At 44.8% G+C, this 21,259-nt stretch overlaps 1 protein-coding gene across 1 annotated transcript; it reads left to right on the forward strand.

Moving 5' to 3' along the window:
* Positions 1–17,272: 17,272 nt before the first annotated feature.
* Positions 17,273–17,788, forward strand: LOC130115209 (tropomyosin alpha-4 chain-like). The gene has a single exon (XM_056282827.1). It carries the CDS (start codon positions 17,273–17,275, stop codon positions 17,786–17,788), a length of 516 nt encoding a protein of 171 aa, XP_056138802.1.
* Positions 17,789–21,259: the final 3,471 nt, after the last annotated feature.

Below are 21,259 nucleotides of genomic sequence, written 5' to 3' on the forward strand. Positions count from 1 at the left end.
AATCTACTGGACCTATCAGCCAAATGTTTTTGTGCACAGTTATGACTGTATGACGTATATGTGACCTATGACCTATATGTACCCTTCATGGTTGTGGTGATTCAAAACCTTCGAAAAACGTTCGTTCTCGATATCGCTGCTCCCGCTCATCATTCATTCTCTAGCTCGCTCGACCAACGCTGCTTTCCGTTGCTGCCCGATCTGAGTCAATCGTGCACATGCACGCGACACATCTATGGTCGAGTCAGATCGGGCAGCGATAGTGTCTAAACCAAAACATTATGTATTTGGGTATGAGTCTTGAAAGTAAACAAGAAGTCGATCGTAGTGCACAAGCCAGCACATCATTCGCTGCTTATCTCAGCACAGGAGAACTGGAGAAACACTGTATGAACCAAAAATAATTCACCTTATTCGTCTCACCGCCACGCAGGAGTGCCATATTTTCCAATGTTAAAACTCTGCTAAAAAAAAAAAACAATTTAAAAGTAGGATTAATCACAGTCACAACTGGAAATCATCTCAGTAGCTACAATAAAACACTTCCCATGGCTGAGCTATGTTTTCTTATCATTGTTTTATGATTGAAAGTCAATCAGCAGAGCAGCCATTCACCTTGATTCATTTTATATCATGAAAACCACGATGGTTAAACACATTTGATGCCTTTTAATAAGGGCTTTGAAATGATGACAGCCTAATCTGTCATTTATGTCAGACTTGGTTACTTTCGAGTGAGAGTCCGCCAAGGAGGCTGTACATCCACAGACTGACAGGCAAAATGTTTTTATCATCAGGAATCAGGAACACTTTGTCATTTTATTTCATGTATTTGCATACATTCAAAATTCAAGACATTCAAGATTCTTTGTTACGTCTCATTATACAAGTGCAAGAGAGTAAAATTCTAGTGTTTCAGCTCCTTAACACTGCAGCAACAATAGTAATAAAATAACAACAAAACCGAAAACAAAGTAATAATAATAAATAGTGTGTGGTGCATGTAAGGTGCTGTGTGTGTGTGTGCGTGGGCAGCTCACAGGGTGTCGTGATGCGTCTAGTGCAGCAGCGTGTAGTTGGAGGGAAGGTGCATGTGTTCTTCCAACCCGCTTGCGTACCTCTTGCCTTTAGCTTGCTGCCTCTGGCTAGCCTTTGTGGCGAATAGGGATGCATCCTAGCGTGTAAGCCTTTCCTTGACAGTACATAGCCTCTCCTTCACTAAGACTCCTGCCAGGCCTCCCTGTGGCCACACATGGTAACTGGGGTCTTGCGGCCCCAGGCTAACTTGGCAGGGGATCTCGGAGCAGCAGTGGGCCCCAGAGATATGATGTACAGGCCCACCCTGGTGGACATGCCCTGACACCTATTAATCACTGCCCCGCTGCCTTGTGGGTGAGTCTGGGAAGACATAAGGCTAAGGGAGCTTATCCCAACAGAAAGGCAAGCTGTGGTGGCACACTTTGAGGTGGTTTCTGAAAAACTGGATTTCCGGCAGCCTCTGCAGTTGTGTGGAGGTGCCGGTCATCTAGGGATCCCCCTTGCCATCAGAACCATCTCCTCTACCATCAAGTCATGTGGCGTTGGGAGGAGCGTACCCCCCATGCCACTTGAAAAACCATCTCTGCGCAGTTATCTTCTTCTGCTATCTCAGTCCCCGACCTGACAAAGTCTGGCAGCGATGGAGTATCCAGTGACAATCAAGAACAGTCTCTTACCCAAACTTGAAGAAACACCAGTGGGCATTAGTGAATGGCATACCCCTCGCAAAATGCCGATACATGACCTTGATAAGTGCCTACGAACCAACTTTACCATCCCATGATGAAGAGAAAGATCGCTTCTACCAGGCACTTGATGATATACTCATCAACATCCCAAGGAGTGACAGTTATTTTGCTTGGTGATTTTAATGCACAAGTTGGGAAGAACATGCAAAATTGGAATGGAGTGATTGGCGCCCCCGGCACTGGAAAAGTCAACCCCAATGGCATAAGACTTCTTAGTCTGTGCTCGGAACATAACCTCACCATCACCAACACCATTTTCCAACAAAAAAATAAATACAAGGCATCCTGGATGCATCCCAGATCCAAACACTGGCACTTGCTTGATTATGCTATTATGAGGCGGGCTGATCTTAAAGACGTGCTCCTTACAAGAGCTATGCGAGGAGCAGACTGCTGGACAGACCACCGTATGATCCTGACAAAAGTCACAGTGCTTGTCTGACGCTTGAGATGCTAATCTGGGCCAAAAAAGAAACCAGTCCACTGCACAAGACTCTCCAACAGTGACACCCGAAAAACCTTCCGTCGTTCTCTAGCCGACAACTTAGTTGACATTGAACAGCTGATCAACTCAGAGTCTGGCATGGATGAAACGTGGACCTCTCTGAGCACCAACCTCTTTGACAATGCAGCCCAATCCATTGGCTTCAAAACCAAGAAACATCAGGACTGTTTGATGACAATGCTGGAACGATCTCCACCCTCCTGGACAACATGCATAAGGCACACAGAGCAGCCCTCAGCAACCCACTATCCCAACCTCTCGAGAAAAAAATGGGAAGACCTCCACTCTGAGGCCCAAGCAACTCTGCGGAATCTGTCAAATGAGCCAATGAAATCCAGGCTCATGCAAGACAGGAACGACATGCATGGTTTCTATGATGCAGTTAAGGCCATCTATGGCCTCAGAAACTGCTCCCTGGCACCCGTTAGGTCTGCTGATGGAACAACTCTCATCAAGGATCAGGCGCTGTTAGTGGAGCAGTGGGCCGAGCATTTTAACACCCTGCTCAACCAGCCCACCCCAGTGGACTCAACTGTACTGGTAGAGCTCCCTGAACAGCCTAGCTTGCAAGACCTAGACCTCCCTCTATCTTTCAAAGAAATCCTACATGCAGTCAAGACCCTGAAAAACAACAAAACCCCTGGACCTGATAATATACCAGCTGAAATCCTCAAAGAAGGAGGCTATCTCTGTACGAGGACACTGTATCTCTTTATCCTTGAGGTGTGGATTGTGAAGTACAAAATGTACTCCATATGCACTCTGTATGTACTCTGTAGTTTTCCACTTTTCTGTGTATGAAACTTCTCACTCACTGCAGACACACATACCCATTGTTCTCATGCGTGCCTTCCATGGGGCCACATAGCAACTGTTATCATGCTTGCCTCCCTGTTGCCGCATCCCAGGAACGGCCTGTTACAGCAAAAGATAAGTGCAACAAACTTACAGACACTCACGAGGCACAGAACGTGATTAACGTAGATGTTTCCTGCATTCCTTTGTAAGATTACACCTTAGTTGATGCAGGAAACATAGTGTATGACGCGACGGACTGTTCTATAAAAAAACACTATCTCCAGTTCAGGGGCAGAGCATATCCTCACAGACGAACCTGTGTGTAACCTTATGCCTCTCCATCTGTAGATGCATTAAAGATTCTCTGTTTGCTCCAATATTTGTGCGGTGATTATTCTCCCCAGAGGTTGCAGTGGCAAGAGCCCATTAAAGGATAAAGGAAAATCCACAACAGGAGTTGCGAGTGTGTCCCCCAACAGTGAAAAGACGCCAACATTGTGACTATTTATAAAAACAAAGGAGACAAATCCATCCGCTCCAACAGAAAGGGCATTTCACTACTGGCCATTGCCGGAAAGGTTCTAGCCAAGCTCATGCTCCACAGACTAACACTCGCAATAGCCGAACGGGTCATACCAGAGTCACAATGCAGCTTCCAAAAGGACATAGGGACCGTTGACATGATCTTTGTCACATGCCAGCTCCAGGAGAAATGCTGAGAACAGCACAAGTATCTATATATAGGATTCATAGACCTCTCAAAGGCATTTGATACAGTTAATCGGGCCCCGCTGTGACAAGTCCTGAAGAAATTTGGATGTCCACCCACGTTTCTCACCATCCTTGGACAGTTTCACTCAGGAATGATGGCCCGAGTGGTAGTGGGGAACCATAGTTCTGAGCCCTTTGGTGTGCAGACTGGAGTCAGACAAGGCTTTGTGCTAGCCCCAGTCCTGTTCAATATCTTCTTAGTCTCTGTTACAACACTGTTACGAAGGAGGTTGGAGAAGCAGGCTGGAGTTACCATTGACTTCAGGCTCAATGGAAACCTATTCAACATCAGGAGGTTTCAGGCAACCACCAAGTTGACCTCTGAGAACATTATTGAGCTACAGTATGCCGACGATTGTGCACTGGTAGCTCACACACCAGAAGCAATACAAAACACTCTGTCAGCAGTTGTAACTGCATACAGGAGAATGGGACTGATTATCAACGCCCAAAAGACAGAGGTAATCTGTCAGTTGACTGCCGGCCTCCCAAGCCACCCAACAACCTTCACAGCAGAAGGGCAACAACAGACCACTGTTCCTGCCTTCAAATATCTGGGAAGCATGCTATCTGACACCTGCACAATGGATGATGAGATTCAGCACCGCCTCAAACAAGCCTCAACATCTTTTGGTCATCTAAGGAGAAAGGTTTTCCAGAACAGCAACCTCAATCTTCACACCAAAGTGCTTGTTTACAGAGCAGCGTGTATCTCCACACTACTCTATGGATGTGAGGCATGGACCATCTACATCCACCATCTCAGAAGCCTGGAGGCCTTCCATGTGAAATGTCTCCAGAGGATCCTTGGCATTACTTGGGAGGACAGAGTGCCACACACAGAGGTGTTGGAGCGGGCAGGCAGCTGTAGCATGGAGTCTACCCTAAACCACCATCAACTCAGGTGGCTTAGGTATATTATTCGCATGCCCAGTGAACGACTCCCACGTAAAGTCCTCTATGGCCAACTACGCCTTGGTCAATGCACTGCTGGTGGGCAGAAGAAGCGGTTCAAAGACCAAATGAAGACCACACTGATCTTCTTTGGAGGAACTTGCTTCCTGCCACACCACCTGGCGTTCTCACGTCTCAGAGGGAGTGAAGTATATGGAAAACCAGCGCACACAACACCGTGTAGCAAAGCGTGTGAAGAGGAATGCTCGCAAAGCTACCCCTGCCCCCTCCAGTACCACTTTTACATGCCCGGTCTGCAACCGCAACTGTGCATCCAGGGTCGGACTATTCAGCCACCAAAGGACTCACAAATAGGAGAAGATGGTCATCATCGGACACGATGGACAACCAGCAAGCAAGCAAGCGTGTGTAAGCCCACTCTTAATAAATGTGCATATGTGCATGTAATTGTTTGCATATTTGTGTGTGTTTATGTATGCCAAGGTACGTGTGTGTGTGTAAACTGATGATCCGCTGAAGACCATAGGTCAGTACCATAAGTCCGGCACCAGGCTTAGTGTCTTTAATGTTCTTTGTTCAAAAGCCTGGTTGCTTGGTGGAAAAAGCTATTCTGGAGCCTACTGGCCCGGGCTTTGAGGCTGCGGTACCACTTGCCTGATGGTAGCAGCTGGAACCGTGCATAGTTGGGGTGGCTGGGGTCTTTGATAATCCTAGAGGCTTTGCTGACACAACTTCCATTGTATACGTCCTGGATGGAAGGAAGCTCACATCCACTGATGTCCTGGGTGTACATGAAATGAAACATAATATCATTTCCCCCAGCCCACAGCAGTGCAACACAAAGACTAAAACACATATGCAAAAACTACAAGAATACATATATCCAAACTAACACATAGTATAGCCAAACTAAAAAAAACAAAACACTGTCCACGAGAACGAACGCCAGCCGATGACTGTTGGAACTGCCAGTCTGCATGGGCTAGCAGTTAGCTTAGCTAACTTCCCTTCCCTTCCTTTGTGTACCTTTGACACACCTCCCTGCACTCAACACAACGACACTAAAAATACAGTCAACACTAGGCAAGGCCGCTGCCAGACCGCCCTTGGCATTATCGGAACTGCCGGTCAGCATGGGCTAGCTAGCAAATGAATTTCTTCTTTTTTATTTTAATTAGTTTAAGATTTTTATTTATTTTTTTGTATTGTTACTAAATTATTTAATTTTCAACTTATTTAGAATGTCATTCATCTCACATATATTGATGTATTTTTTTTGACGTTGTTATCAGCTCTCCTGTATTGTGTGTTCTTGTTTGTACCTGACGTAATATGTACATTCTCTTGTTGAATAAAGTTAAAAAAAATTAAATGAAGAAGAAGAAAACAAAAGTTAGCTTAGCCTGCCCCACTTCTGCATCCTGTCAGACCGCTCTCAGTGTTATCTCTTCAGCCACAGCTCCGGGGAGGACCATGGTCCCTGGGCCCACAGGATACAGCAGACCAAGCTTCTCACTGTCAGGTGAAAAGAAGCAGCTGGCGACTCTACATGTATTGGAGGAGGCATGTGGTAGTCTGCAGCCTTCCCCAGATCAGCAGAGGGGGTGGAGCAGTGACCAGGACGGTTCAAAATATAGGGTAATTGGCCAAGTACACTAGGGAGAAAAAGGGGGAAAAATTTCACCCGGTAGGTTGTGAATCATGTGAATGTTTGTACAGTTCTTTCATTTGATAAATATTGTACACTTTACGACAATGTGTTTACTGTTGCCACTTCACTTACTAATTTTCAAAATGTTTTCATTACATCCATACAGGTGGTTTACAGGTGCGTTCATTTATTCACCTGGCTTTGTCTCTTGGGAAAACATCTGGTTCCATATTAAAGTGTTAGATTTGATTGCAGTGATGTCAAAATTCCCCAACATATCAATAATGCTAAGGATCTTAGCAGCTATAACTGCTACTGTCACACTGCTATATCTGACCAACAACATTACCATTTTTCTAAAAATAGAAAACATAGAAACATGTTCTTAGAAATCATTTTTCTTTTATTTTCTCTCATTGTTTTTCAACCCCACGATCACTTTTTCATAGACCATTATTGCAAAACTACTACTCATACATTCTTTATTATTGTATTAAATGTTAAACAGAATTTATAACTGCCAATGACATGGACTTTTGTGACACTTAATAGCAACACAATACCATGGGGGAATGATATGACAGTTCATTTGCTTTGCAAATTATTGTAGTAAGGAAAAATATGTATGAAATGAGAATGAAAGCCATTTTATTCGACATTGTATTCGCTGTATCTTTTGCGATTCCCAGCGACAGACAGCAGCACAGAGTACTGAGAACTTAAACTGACTTAAATTAAACCTAAATGAAACTTCAACTGTTGCCTAATTGCACCAGCTGTTTTTATTAGATGTAACTTGACAGGCAATAGTACAGTAGTTATGCTCATTCACCTCACTTGAGATCTTGCTTTAAATATAAAATAGAATTGAAACAATGATGATAATAATTAAGACATCAAAACTTTGCTGTGATTAAAAGCATGCAGATTATACAATATAATGTTTGGACATACTTTTGTCATTCCTATGTGCTAGACACAACGTAAGGTATTCCTATTATTTCAGGTCTATTCTGAATCAAAGATGTCTTAGGAGTCCACTCTGACTGCTGTCTACGAAGATGGAGAATGAGAGGGAACAAAAGCAGAGGCCAGGAGAGCAAGAACTGATTTCTCTTTCTCATGCGATCTTGTCTCAGTTTCTGTGATGCACAGTATGTCTTTCCATGCATATATCATCTTGAGTAAGAAATTGACAGCACATTGTGTTTACTACTTTAATTTCCATACTTGTCTTCCGAATAAAATGGCTGCATTTGTAGAGAAAATGAATAAGTGGCTTTGCAGCGCCACATTAGAGAAATGCTCATGTTCTTTTGGTACCCGTGGGGGAATGACCAGAGAGCCATGAGTGGATTCATTGTGCAGAGATAAAGTCAAAAGCGGCCAATCAATAGCAGCTTTGTGCTATCAGTGTCTGTCTTCCTATGAGGCATGACACCATGACATTTAAAGTATTGCAAGCCTGGGCTTAGAAAAACTCTTCTCTTTGGACTTCACACAGATAACTCCAGACATTCCACTCTATTTCTGTCTCCACAACATGCAGCAGTATATTAGCATTCATTGTCTGTTTAACATATACAGTCTGGAGTATGAATAGCTGTTTCTTAACACATTGTCATTAAAGGTGATATTGCACTATGTGGCCCGAGGATTAACCAATTGCATCATGCATCAGCAATGGAAACTACATGCAAATGGCTTGGTATATTATGAATGCATCTATGAACGATCATTTGTGCTTTGCTCTTATTCTCATGTATCATGATATTTTATCTGATGAGAGACTTTTTCCACATTTTCTCACCCTGTGTGTTTATTTACATACATTGTTATGCTGTGGTGTAATTTACTTCCTCAAAGTCTGCTTGAGTTTTTTTTTTTTGTATCTATTGACCTGTTTTGTCTCTGGACAAATTCCAGTCTGCTGTCTTAAGACTTTCTAAGCCTGATAATGGGGATGTGTCAGAAAACTTAACTCTAGTTCCCATATGACAGCTAGCACTATAAATAAATAAACTGAGATAAAAATAAACTATAAATGCTGATAAAAATATTGAACAATTATGCTATGGAAGTATGAATGAAAAGTAAGTCAGGATGGATAGTTTTAGGCCTGCAATTGCTTGTTTTCTGATATCGCTAAGCCCATGAACAACAAAGGGAGTTTCCCATTTTATTACAGAACAGTTAATTTAGGCCAATTGTATTGAGCGATGTTACACATGTGGTTTCATTTGGGTTGTATGAGAGTTTATATTTATCACATTACATGTAATGCAGCAGCTGGCAGTTCTCATGTAACAGCAGAGTCCAACTATACAATTGGAATACATGGTTACTATAAACAGTGACACAAGACATTACAACCCTATTGTGCAGGGTAATTGAAAGGTACATCAAATTATATTTAACACACACATGCAATATGTCACTGAAAATGTATGGCCAAAAAACACTTCTGGGGTTGCTCTGTCCACTCTGTCTCATGTTGTGAAAAAAAAAAGTCAAATTCCCCTCTGTTGCCTCCGGCTTGGTCAGGCGTCTCTACAGACACAATTGGCCATGTCTGCGGATAGGAAACCGGATGCGAGTATGTATCTTAGTCACTGCACTAGTGCCTCCTCTGGTCAGTCAGGGCGCCTGTTTTTTTTGGGGGGGGGGTAACTGGGGGGGAATAGCGTGATCCTCCCACGCGCTACATCCCACTGGTGAAACTCCTCACTGTCAGGTGAAAAGAAGGGGCTGGTGACACCACATGTATTGGAGGAGGCATGTGGCAGTCTGCAGCCCTCCCCGGATCAGCAGAGGTGGTGGAGCAGCGACCGGGACAGCTTGGAAGAGTGGGGTAATTGGCTGGGTACAACTGGGGAGAAAAAAGGGGAACCCCCCCCCCCCGAAAAAAGGCAAATTCAACTACATCTGTCAGTCTCTGCATGGATGTGTATGAGTGTTTGTACATGCAAGTGAGCCCATGAGAGATTGTCAGATTACTTTTAAATGAATGCTGATGAATTTGATTTTGATTGACATTGCATACCAACGATTTTAGTTGTTTGACAAGACAGCATGATTGATGAACAATAGCTGAATACTTAATAGTTGACAAGCTGCTAGCTATGGTGATGATGCAAGCCTACTAAGCATACCCCTTTGGCAGCAATTACGTTTGTTACACAGTAGGGCATTGGTTCTCACCCTTTTTTGGGCCAGTGCCCCCTATCCATTATCCACGTCCCTTACCGCCCCTTTCAATTAAGACGTAGGCCTATTGTGTTCCCTGAATATTAATGTTGATTATTATTGTGTTATATCATTAAAAAAGCATGTCATTTAATGCCAATTGGACAGTTGGAATATCATTATCATTAGTTTCCCAGGGAACAAAAAAGCCATGTGAACAGAAATTATATTTATGAGTGTTAAAGTGTATAAGATTTTTAAATGGTGTGGAAATCACACCCATCCGGCACAAACCCGCATACTGACAGTCAGGTTTTGGAGCACAACCACTGAGAACAGCCATGCCCTGTGGCATGCTGGGTAGTTCATTCGGTGGTTAAAAATTTGACATTCAAACTTTAATTAAGTGTCCACCACAAAGTGTCATTATTGATCACAAACAGCAGCCAATCATAAAGTAATTTTGCACCAGTGCCAAACAAGAAGCATTCGTATTAATTGTTCCAGTGAAAAACAAGAGCAGTGGAATATGTAACTACGGCGATAACAAGGCATTTACGGTGTATCCTTGGGAGAAACGAATGCCTTCAAGAGGAAGATCCACATATTATACAGCAGAAATGACACGACTGCTCAGTAACTGTCCACATCAGCTCTCTTTATTTTCCTCTGCTTTTTTTTTTTACATCTTTTTTTTTTAACAGGTCTTTTACGTCTTTTTTTTTAAAACTTTTTACTTTCTATTGCCTACACTGCAGAGGCTTGTGCGGATGGCCCAGGACATCAGTGGATATGAGTTTCCCTTCATCCAGGACTTAAACAAAGGCTGTTTTGTCAGCAAAGCCCATAGGATTATCAAAGACCCCAGCCACCCCAACTATGGACTGTTCCAGCTGCTACCATCAGGCAAGCGGTACCACAGTATCAAAGCCTGGACCAGTAGGCTCTGAACAGCTTTTTCCACCAAGCAACCAGGCTTTTGAACAAAGAACATTAAAGACACTAAGCCTGGTGCCGGACTGATGGTATTTACCTATGGTCTTAAGCAGATCATCAGTTTACACACACACACACACACACAACACACACAAGTAGCTTGGCATACACAAACACACAAATATGCAAACAACTACACACACATATGCACATTTATTAAGGCTGGGCCTACACACACACACACACACACACACACACACACACACACACAGCACCTTACATACATCACACATTATTATGATTATTTTTTGTTGTTTTGTTGTTACTTCATTGCTATTGCTGCTGCAGTGTTGAGGAGCTGTAACTCAAAGAATTGTACTCTCTTCATAACGAGATGTAACAAATAAAGAATCTTGGTGTGTGTGTGTGTGTGTGTGTGTGTCCGCCCACCTGCCCTGTGATGGCCTGGCAGCCTGTCCAGGGTGTTTCCCTGCCTTCTGCCCAATGACTGCTGGGATAGGCTCCAGCATCCCCACGACCCTGAGAGCAGGATAAGCGGTTTGGATAATGGATGGATGGATGGATGTTTAATCTTGAATCAACTGCCCCCCCCCCCATAGTGTAGTTGGTGGTGGACTAACTACAGGATATAACATCCCTCCACCCCTCGTTGAGCATAACCATTACTTTGAAATAAACTCCCACGAACACTCACAGATGCGTAAATATGGGTCTAACCCAGGGGTCGGCAACCCAAAATGTCTAAAGAGCCATATTGGACCAAAAAAACAAAAAACAAATGTGTCTGGAGCCGCAAAAAATTAAAAGCCTTATATAAGCCTTATAATGAAGGCAACACATGCTGTGTCCATATTAGCTATATTAGCCTACTAAGTAGGCTACAAATACATAATGAGCATTCATGATTACCGGTAAATGTTTATTTTCCCTGCAGCGCATCCTGGAGAGAATGACGAACCACGTGCTACTCTGGTGCTTAAAATTTAACTTCCAGTATAATATTAATGTATTATGTTCCGTTGCATTGACGAAATTATAGAAATACAATAAAGAAATCAGATTTTTGATGTCATTTTTATTTAAACAACAAAATGTGCAACGTGCATAATAGGCCTGTAATTTCAGACCTCCCCATGGAAATAAAATGCAGTCCTCTTCAATCCTAAAACGCAGCCTGCAGTTAAAACGCAGCCTGCAATTAAAAAAATAAAACAGCAGCCTTTTGAAAAGGTAAGTAGGCTAGTCACCATCTGTGACCGGTTTTCCATGCTTTATCATCTCCCGGGTTGCAACAAAACTAGCAGCAGTAGTGGAGTTTGGAGATGCAATCCACTTCTTAAATCTATCTTTGCGCTCCTGTAATTTCTCCAGAAGTAATGCAATCGCACTTTTTCTCTCACTCCCAACTGGGTACTCGGCTGCAAATGCAGCATGCCTTCCCTGGAAATGTCTTTCCACATTACTCTTTTTGTTATTTGACAACTTCTCATTACAAAGTAAACATGCAGGCAATCCTTCCGCATTGGCAATGAAAGCAAATGATTCGGTCCAAGAACTGTTGAATCCTCTGTTCTCCTCAGCTATCTTCCTCTTTTTCCCTTTGGGATCCATGGCCCATGACACACCCGCCGGTCTGTTTGCAACAGCTACCTGCCTGGCACCATGTCGAGCTGAAAGAAACATGCGTCGCAGGCTGTAACGTAAATCTTCGTTGACAGAAATGTTGACATCAAATATTTATTATACACATTTTTACAGCATTGGAAAACTTTAAGAATGTTTGTCATGTTGTTCCTCCTGCAGAAATTATATTAAAACAAAAAATATATTCACATCATCTCCCATTTTCATATTTTTGAAAAAGCTCCAGGGAGCCACTAGGGCGGCGCCAAAGAGCCGCATGCGGCTCTAGAGCCGCGGGTTGCCGACCCCCGGTCTAACCAAATAACATCATAATCATTGAAAGAACAATATAGAAGCAGCTAACTCAGTGGAGGTAGACTGCCCTAGCTCTGGGGGACTCAGAACAGGGATTATTGTGCCCCAACAAGTTCTGGCCACCAACTACAAATCAAATTTTTAAGGGGGTTTCCTTGACCGACAGGAATGGTGAGGACCCTTGTACCCATTTCCTCCTCCCTAACATCAGGCTCAGTATCGGGCGGCTGAGGTGGCTGCTCAGTTTCACTTCCATCATCCCCACCGACAGCTTGTGGTTGTTGTACCTGGTCCTCAGGCTCTGTATACCGTGGCTGAGTTGACTGCTCAGCTTCATAGCCATCAGTGTCCCAGTTGGTCTCGGGTTTTTGCCGCTGGTCTTCATTGAGCGGGTGGCATCTGTCTGACTCTCTTCTTAGTAATAGGTGGTCCACATGACATCTAAGCACCTGGACTTCCACCTCCCCTCTGTAAGACAGAGGATCTGTGCTGGTGATCACCACCCTGGGTAGCCATTTCTTATGGCTTGTAAAATCCCTTACCCACACTTGTGCACCTGATGCCAGTGTTCTGGTTGGCCTGGTGCTGTTTTTCCTACAGATCATGTGCTCTTTGTTCTGTAATACTTAAGCATGAGCATCCAGTCTTAACAGGTCAAACCTGGTTCTGACAGGACAGCCGAATAACATCTCTGCTGGTGACCTGCCTGTTGTTGCATGTGGTGTTGATCTGTATGCCGCCAAGAACCTTGATATGTGCGTCTTTAGCTATCCTCCTGATCCCATGGTTTTCTTCAGGGTCCTCTTAACTGTTTGGAAAGCTCTTTCAACTAACCCATTTGTGGAAGGCTTGTATGGGCCAGATGTTATATGTCTTGTTCCATTGGATGACAAAAGCCCCTTAAACTCAGCAATTGTGAAAATACTGCACTGTCTGACACAACCGTATGGGGAAGGCCATGAGTGCTGAACATCTCCCCTAGTTGCTCAATTGCTGCTGCTGACGTGGCTATTCGCACAGGAAAACTTCAAGCCATTTTGAATGCGCATCTACTGCTATTAGGAACATCTCCCCCAGAAATGGACCTGTATAGTCAATGTGAATGCGTGTCCATGGTTTGCCAGGCCATTCCCAAGGTGAGACTGATGCTCGGGGAGGGGTGTTGCATACCTGCTGACATGTGGTACAGGCTTGCACTTTCAATTCTATTTCCTTATCCAATCCAGGCCACCACATATGAGCTTTGGCTGTTGCCTTCTTTCTCAAGATTCCTGGGTGTGGTTCTGAAGCTCCTCCAGCAGGTTTTCACGAGCTTGTGGTGGCACCGCAACACGGAGCCCCCAGAGCAGAATGCCATCTTCTACACAGAGCTTAGCCTGCCTTCTGAAGAATGGATGTAAAACCTCAACTGGGCAGGTGGCAGGCCATCCCTCTTTGAAGAAGCGACACACTAGCAAGCAAAGGATCCCTACAAGTCCACTGCTTCAGCGGATGACAGGTAATAGGAGCAGTCTGAAGCTGTTTCAATAAGCATGTCAGCTCGGTTGGCCTGTGTGAATCCTTGGGCATTTCTGGGAGAGGAAGCCTGCTGAGGCCATCAGCGTTTGCAATGGAGGGTTCTGGCCTGTATCCGAGGACGCACTGATATTGAACCAGTAGTATTGCCCAGCGTTGAAGGCACGGTGATGCAGCTGGCTGAATGTCTTTAAGCTCACCTAGTAGACCCAGTACGGGCTTGTGGTCAGTTTGGATGGTGCAGTTACAGCCATACACATAGTGTAACTTCCTCACAGTGAAAATTAAAGCTAGCGCTTCTCTTTCCAGCTGAGAACAGTTCTTTTCTGCTGGCGACAAAGAGCAGGATGCAAAGCAGATGGGCCTCTCAGAGTTGTCCTTCATCCTTTGTGACAAAACTGCTCCAACTCTGTTCTGGGACCCGTCACATGTTATGATCAGGGGCACCTCTGGGTCATAATGTGCCAGCAGTGTCGATGCTGACAGTAGGTCCTTGGACCTCTGGAATGCTACATGCTGTTGCGAGCCCCACACCCATTTTACACCGGTCTTGAGGAGATAATGAAGTGGGGCTAAGACTGACAACAAATCCTGAAGAAACCGCCCATAGTAATTAATCATTCCAACGTAAGCAGTTGCTCTGTTACATTTTTGCTCTGGGGCCTCTTTGATGGCTCTTCTCCAGGGGCTGGAGACCGGCGGCAGATACCCGGTGTCCAAGATATTAAACTGCTGGAGCCATGAACTCACATTTGGAATTTTTCAGCCCGAGTCCTGCTTCCTCTAGTCGTGTTAAGACCAGGTCAATATTTCGAAGGTGATCTTCTGCTGTCATTTCCATGATGAGCACATCATCCAGGTATACCACTGTGTGTGGGCCAGTAAGTTCTCCATTGTCCTCTGAAAAACACAGGCTGATGAAACCCCAAAAGGGAGATGTGAGTACTGGAATAACCCCCTGTGAGTGTTAATCATCACCAGCTTGCGTGAGTCTTCCATCAACACCAACTGTTGATAGGCATGGGACATGTCTAGTTTGGAGTAGCTTCTGCCTCCTGCCAGTTTGGCAAAAAGCTCCTCAATTCATGGCAAGGGGTACTGCTCCAGTCTTGAAGCTAAGTTTACACTCTGCTTATAGTCGGCAAAAATTCTGACTGTATTGTCTGGCTTCAGTACAGGCACGATCGGTCACGCCCAGTCTGAGTGTGTCACAGGTTCGATGACCCTGTTGCTTGTAGTCAGTCTAGCATCACTTCAATCTTTGATCGCATGGCAAATGGCACAGGTCTGGCCTTACAATAGTGAGAGTCTGATCAATATAGAAACACACTTCCATCCCTTTTAATGTCCCAAGTTCATCTCTGAAAATATCATGTTTGAAAAGAACAAGTTGCAGCTCGCTGTCTGCGACCCTGAAAATTGGCTTGAAAAGCTCTTTCCAGTAAAGCCACATCACACCCATCCAGACCCGTCCCAGCAGATTCGGACCTCGGCTGTGGACTACTATGACACTCAGCTGTGCTGTCTGGCCATTACAGTGCACATTCACCTTAGTTTTGCCTTGGACATCGACCTTCTCCCCCACGAAAGACCTCAGCATGACTGCAGAAGGCTGCAACTCCAACCCTGGGACTGTGGCTTGTAGTCTGATAAAACACTCCTCACCTATGACCATACGAGATGTTCCCGTATCCACTTCAAAATGCAGTGGGTAGTTGTTCAGCTCCACAGTTAACACTAGTGGACCATGTGGTCTCTCTTTCAGCGCCAAAAGGTAATCAGCTGGTTCCTCCCCTTCCTCTACAGCGGACGACGGCGAACGCTGATATGAGATGAGCTTTCCTTGAGCCCAGCGTCTGAGTCTGCTTGCCTTTGTCCTTTATCTGCTGCCTACACACACGGGCGATATGACCCCGTTTTTTTACAGTAATGGCACTGTAAGTCTTTAAACCTGCAGTTGTCAGCTGTGTGTGGATCCCCACAGCGGTAGCATGTTGTTGACTTTGTCCCTTGTCGTGCATGTGTAACTGACACCGGGTTTTCTACACGATTAACTTGGGATACAGGCTGCAGGATTTGTGCACCTTTATCTGCTGCTTCCAGTGCTATGGCTGTATCATGGGCAGATTTCCATGTCAAATCAGGGATTGCCAGTAGGCGGAGCTGCATCTATTCACAGCCTATGCCCCAAACGAACGGATCTCGCAGTCGCTCCTCTAATGTATTACCGAAGCCACACCGTGTGGCTTGATGTTTTAATCTAACCACATATGATAAAACGGATTCACATGTTTCTCTTGTACAGGACTGAAATTTAAATCTCTCCTCAGTTTAATTTTGCTTGGGACCGAAATGCTCACCTAAATGTTTAACTAGGACCGCAAACGGGACTTCAGTAGGTTTCAGTGGCGCCATCAGATCCACTATAAGCCCGTATAGTGCGCTTCCGCACCCAGAAAGATGAATGTCCCACTGTCTTTTCTTCCGTTACCTCATTTGCCCCGAAATAAAACCCCAGTCTGTTCATGTATCTACTCCAGTTATCCGAAGTTGGATCAAATCGATCCACTTTTCCAAAGACCGACATCGTTAGTATCGTTTTGTCGCCGATGCTTCACCTTGGTTTCACTCCCACCGGCTATGCCGCCTACTCACGCGTGATATAACTTTGCCTTCGCGTTTCTCACGTTGTTCACGATATGGTAAGTTATTTCTTAGTGCTGATTTTACCTTGTTGAATAAACGTTAGCCATCCTACAGCGAATTAATTGTCTTGCCAAGACATAAACATAAAGTGTGCCATTCAGGCGGAAAATGACACACACCCACACCGTGCTCTTGCGTTCGAACAAGAGAAGAATATTTATTTGACACATGCGCAGATCTATATATACAATACGGGTCCTCACAGGATCAAACAGCTGGTCATTGACAATGCGTGGATGAGATTGCATTAGATCACATGTCCAACACCTCCAGCATTCAACGTTGGTCGAATCTGGTCCTCTGTCCTCTGGTCCTCCGTCCTCTGCCTCGTCCCCGTGGCTGGTAGCTGGCTGTCCCACCGCTGGCTCGCACTTCCTTGAATTCCTCCCTCACAAAGTTTTCTTCTAATTAACCATGTCGGCTGTAACTCCAGCGCCCCTTCAACCCAGATAAAAGCTACCGCTATTAGGCGTAGACACACGTATCGCGTTTGAAAGCAGTTTTGTCGCCCTTTCGACAGTAGTTGGAGAGAGCTCGGATAACATGGAGTCAGTAAAGAAGAAAATCCAGGCGCTGCAGCAACAGGCGGATGATGCGGAGGATCGCGCTCTGGCCGTTCAGAGGGAGCTGGATGTGGAGAAAGAGCTGCGAGAAACAGCTGAGGGCGAAGTGGCATCTTTGAATCGTAGGATCCAGCTGGTGGAGGAGGAGCTGGACCGGGCCCAGGAGAGACTGGCCACGGCCCTGCAGAAGCTGGAGGAGGCCGAAAAAGCTGCAGATGAGAGCGAAAGAGGCATGAAAGTGACCGAGGACAACGTGATGCGAGCCGCGGGGACAGCCAGCTACCAGCCACGGGGACGAGGCAGAGGACGGAGGACCAGAGGACCGGAGGACAGAGGACCAGATTCGACCAACGTTGAATGCTGGAGATGCCACCGTATGGGACACATTTCCAGGACGTGTCCCAACAACAACCTACCTGACGAGAGGAGACGAGATCGCAGGAGTGACACGCCACGCCGGGGAAGACAGCGGGACTTGCAGCGCCGCATTATGTAATAACGCCGCATTATGTAATAATGTAATACATTTTCACATCATTATGTAATAACGCCACGTTTTTTTCAAATCAAGACATAAATTTTGGTGGTTTATTACATAATGCACCAAATTATTACATTTTCTTCATAAAAAAGTGTAACATCCGCATTTTGTAATAAGTTGTTACGGACTCCATGTCGCGAGCGATGGGAGAAGAGCCACAACGAAGAGCCGCACACCAGCATGGGCGAAGATGAGACGCAGACGATGGGGACTGCAGTGATAACAGGTCGTATTGTTTTAAGCTGATCGATAGCGGTAGTCCAGTGAAGAGGACGGTTAACACTAAAGGCTTAATGGTCGACTGTGGTGCGACATCGCACATGATAAGTGACTTTAAGAAGTTTAAGACTATCGATAAAGCTTTCAGACCTGAGAACCATGTGATTGAACTAGCTGATGGTACTAAAGTTACTGGGGTTGCCAAAGCCAGAGGAGAAGCAGAAATCTCACTTGTAGACAGTAAGGGTCACAAGGTGACAGCACTACTGAAAAATGCTTTGTATATACCAACCTTTCCACAAGATATTTTCTCTGTGAGGGCAGCTACAGGCAACGGGGCAGAATTGCATTTCAAAGATGGTGATAACTGGATGGGTGTCATTGATGCTACAAGGTTTAACATTGAGGTATGTGGTAAACTGTATTATCTGCCCACGGTTACTGATTAAAACAATGACAAGGTCAAGGTGTGTCATGATATTCAAACGTGGCACAGAATACTTGGACACTGTAACTTTGATGATGTCTCCCGATTGGAGAATGTGGTTGATGGCATGAAAATCAAGGGAACGTGTGATAAGTCCACTCTCAACTGTGACATATGTATAGCGGGCAAAACTGTTGAGATGAGAAACAGACAGGCTGATAGCAAAGCTACAGAGATACTAGAACTAGTTCACACTGACCTGTGTGGTCCTATGGACCCAACCGACAGAGACGGGTATAGATACACAGTAGCCTTCACAGATGACTATAGTGGTATGACTTGGACCTATTTCCTTAAGACAAAAAGCGACACATCCAGAGCCACAGAGAAATTCCTAGCTGGTACTGCCCCATATGGGAAAGTCAAGACTATACGCTCTGACAATGGTACAGAATTCACTGGGAGAGAGTTCCAAGACCTTCTTAGGGAGAACAGGATCAGTCATCAGACTAGTGCTCCTTATTCGCCGCATCAAAACGGCACAGCAGAGAGAAATTGGAGAACATTATTTGACATGGGCCGGTGCATGCTTATTGAGAGTAAATTACCAAAAAAGCTATGGAGGTTTGCAGTGCAAACGGCTGCACAGATATGCAACAGATGCTATTGCAAGCGACTTGGGCAAACTCCATATAGTGCTTTCACAGGTAAAACTCACAATATTGCTCACATGATGGTATTTGGTACTGAGTGTTATGCTTATAAGCAAGACAAAAAGAAACTTGATCCAAGATGTGAAAAGGGCATTTTCATAGGGTATGACTACATACAACGTGTACTTCCCAGAGACAGGGAGAGTGTCAAAGCACAGACAAGTCAAGCCCATATTGAAGGGCAGCCAGATCCAGACAGGTCGACATCACTATTCTGATGATGATTGTTATGATGACACTGAGCTGAATGGAGCACCAACTAGGATGGGTGAACAGCCCCAGGCTAGTCAGACAGCGCCTACAGAGGCAAGGGGTGAAAGTGGCACATCACCTAGGGTTCAAGGTGATAGTGGGGGCACATGCCGCTACCCAGACAGAAGTAGAAGACCACCAGCATATCTTAGGGACTATCAGTGTAAGACTGAACCTATTGAAGATGAACAGGAGGTGGATTATTTCTATAGAGCTGTCTATGATGTACCCAAAACATATACAGAGGCTATTAGCTCTGAAAGATCTCAGAAGTGGGTCAAAGCAATGGAGGACGAATTTACCTCATTAAAAGAGAATGACACCTTCACCCTGTGTCCACTGCCAAAGGGAAAAAGAGCAGTGGGGGGGGCGTTGGATTTTTGCTGTCAAAGAAAACCCTGACCAACCTGAGACTTTCAAAGCTAGATATGTAGCAAAGGGGTACAGCCAGGTAGAAGGTATAGATTACAAGGAGACCTTCTCTCCGACCGCTAGCATGACCTCAGTGAGGATTCTCATGCAGAAAGCTGCACAGGATGACCTTGTGCTCCACAAAATGGATGTCAAAACAGCTTATTTACACTCTCCAATAGATTGTGAGGTTTACATCGAGCAACCTGAGGGATTTGAAGTAAAGTCTAAAACTAAGAACATTTAGTATGTAAACTCAACAAGTCTTTGTATGGTCTAAAGCAATCTGGACATAATTGGAATAAGCTATTTCATGATCACCTGGTAGAAAATGGTTTTGAACAGAACGCAGCAGACAATTGTGTCTATGAAAAACAGTCTAATGGTGAAAGGGTGATTTTGATCATTTGGGTGGACGATCTGCTTATTGCAGCCAGCAGCAATAACCTGATCAGAGAGGTAAAGGGGATGCTGGAAAAGAGGTTTAAGATGAAAGATCTCGGGGAACTCAGACACTTCCTGGGCATCGATTTCACACAAAGCAGGGGTGTGATAAAGATGAGTCAGAAAAGACACATTGAAAAAGTGCTCAAAAGGTTTGGAATGTCTGAGTGTAAACCGAGACGAACTCCCTGTGAGCAGAAGCTCCATCTTGATGGAGAGGGGGAAACTGTGGATGCCACAGGCTACAGAGAGATAGTGGGTAGTCTGATTTACATTATGACATCTACAAAGCCAGATCTTAGCTGGGTAGTCAGCAAATTGTCCCAGCACCTGGCACAGCCGAAACAACAACATTGGGAAACAGCAAAGCAGGTGTTACGGTACCTGAAGGGCACTATTGATCTTGAACTGTCTTACCAGCAAAGCGACCAGGACCTTAAGCTGGAAGGTTACAGTGATGCTGATTGGGCGTCAGATCAGAGTGACCGGAGGAGTACCACCGGGTATTGCTTTAGCTTAACCAGAGATGGTCCAGTGATATCCTGGAAAAGCAGGAAACAGCCAACAGTGGCTCTGTCAACATGTGAGGCCGAATATATAGCTCTAGCATCTACTGTCCAAGAGAGCATGTATTTGGTACAGTTACTTCATGGTCTAGATAAAGATAAACAGCACACACCAGTTGTAATATATGAAGACAACCAGGGAACTATTGAACTGTCTAAGAACCCAGTGTGTAGACAACGGAGTAAACATGTAGACATAAAATACCATTTTGTACAGTCTGCACATATTGATGGTAAAGCTACAATTGAGTACTGTCCCAACGAGAACATGGTGGCAGATGTGCTGACCAAGCCACTAACAAAACCAAAATTTGAAAGGTTGAAGTGTTACCTGTTTGGAAGGACCTAGGTAACCATAGGATTCTACTGGTGTATGGGAACATGGGTGACATCA

Source organism: Lampris incognitus, chromosome 7, assembly GCF_029633865.1.
Source record: "Lampris incognitus isolate fLamInc1 chromosome 7, fLamInc1.hap2, whole genome shotgun sequence".
Lineage (NCBI taxonomy): Eukaryota > Metazoa > Chordata > Actinopteri > Lampriformes > Lampridae > Lampris > Lampris incognitus.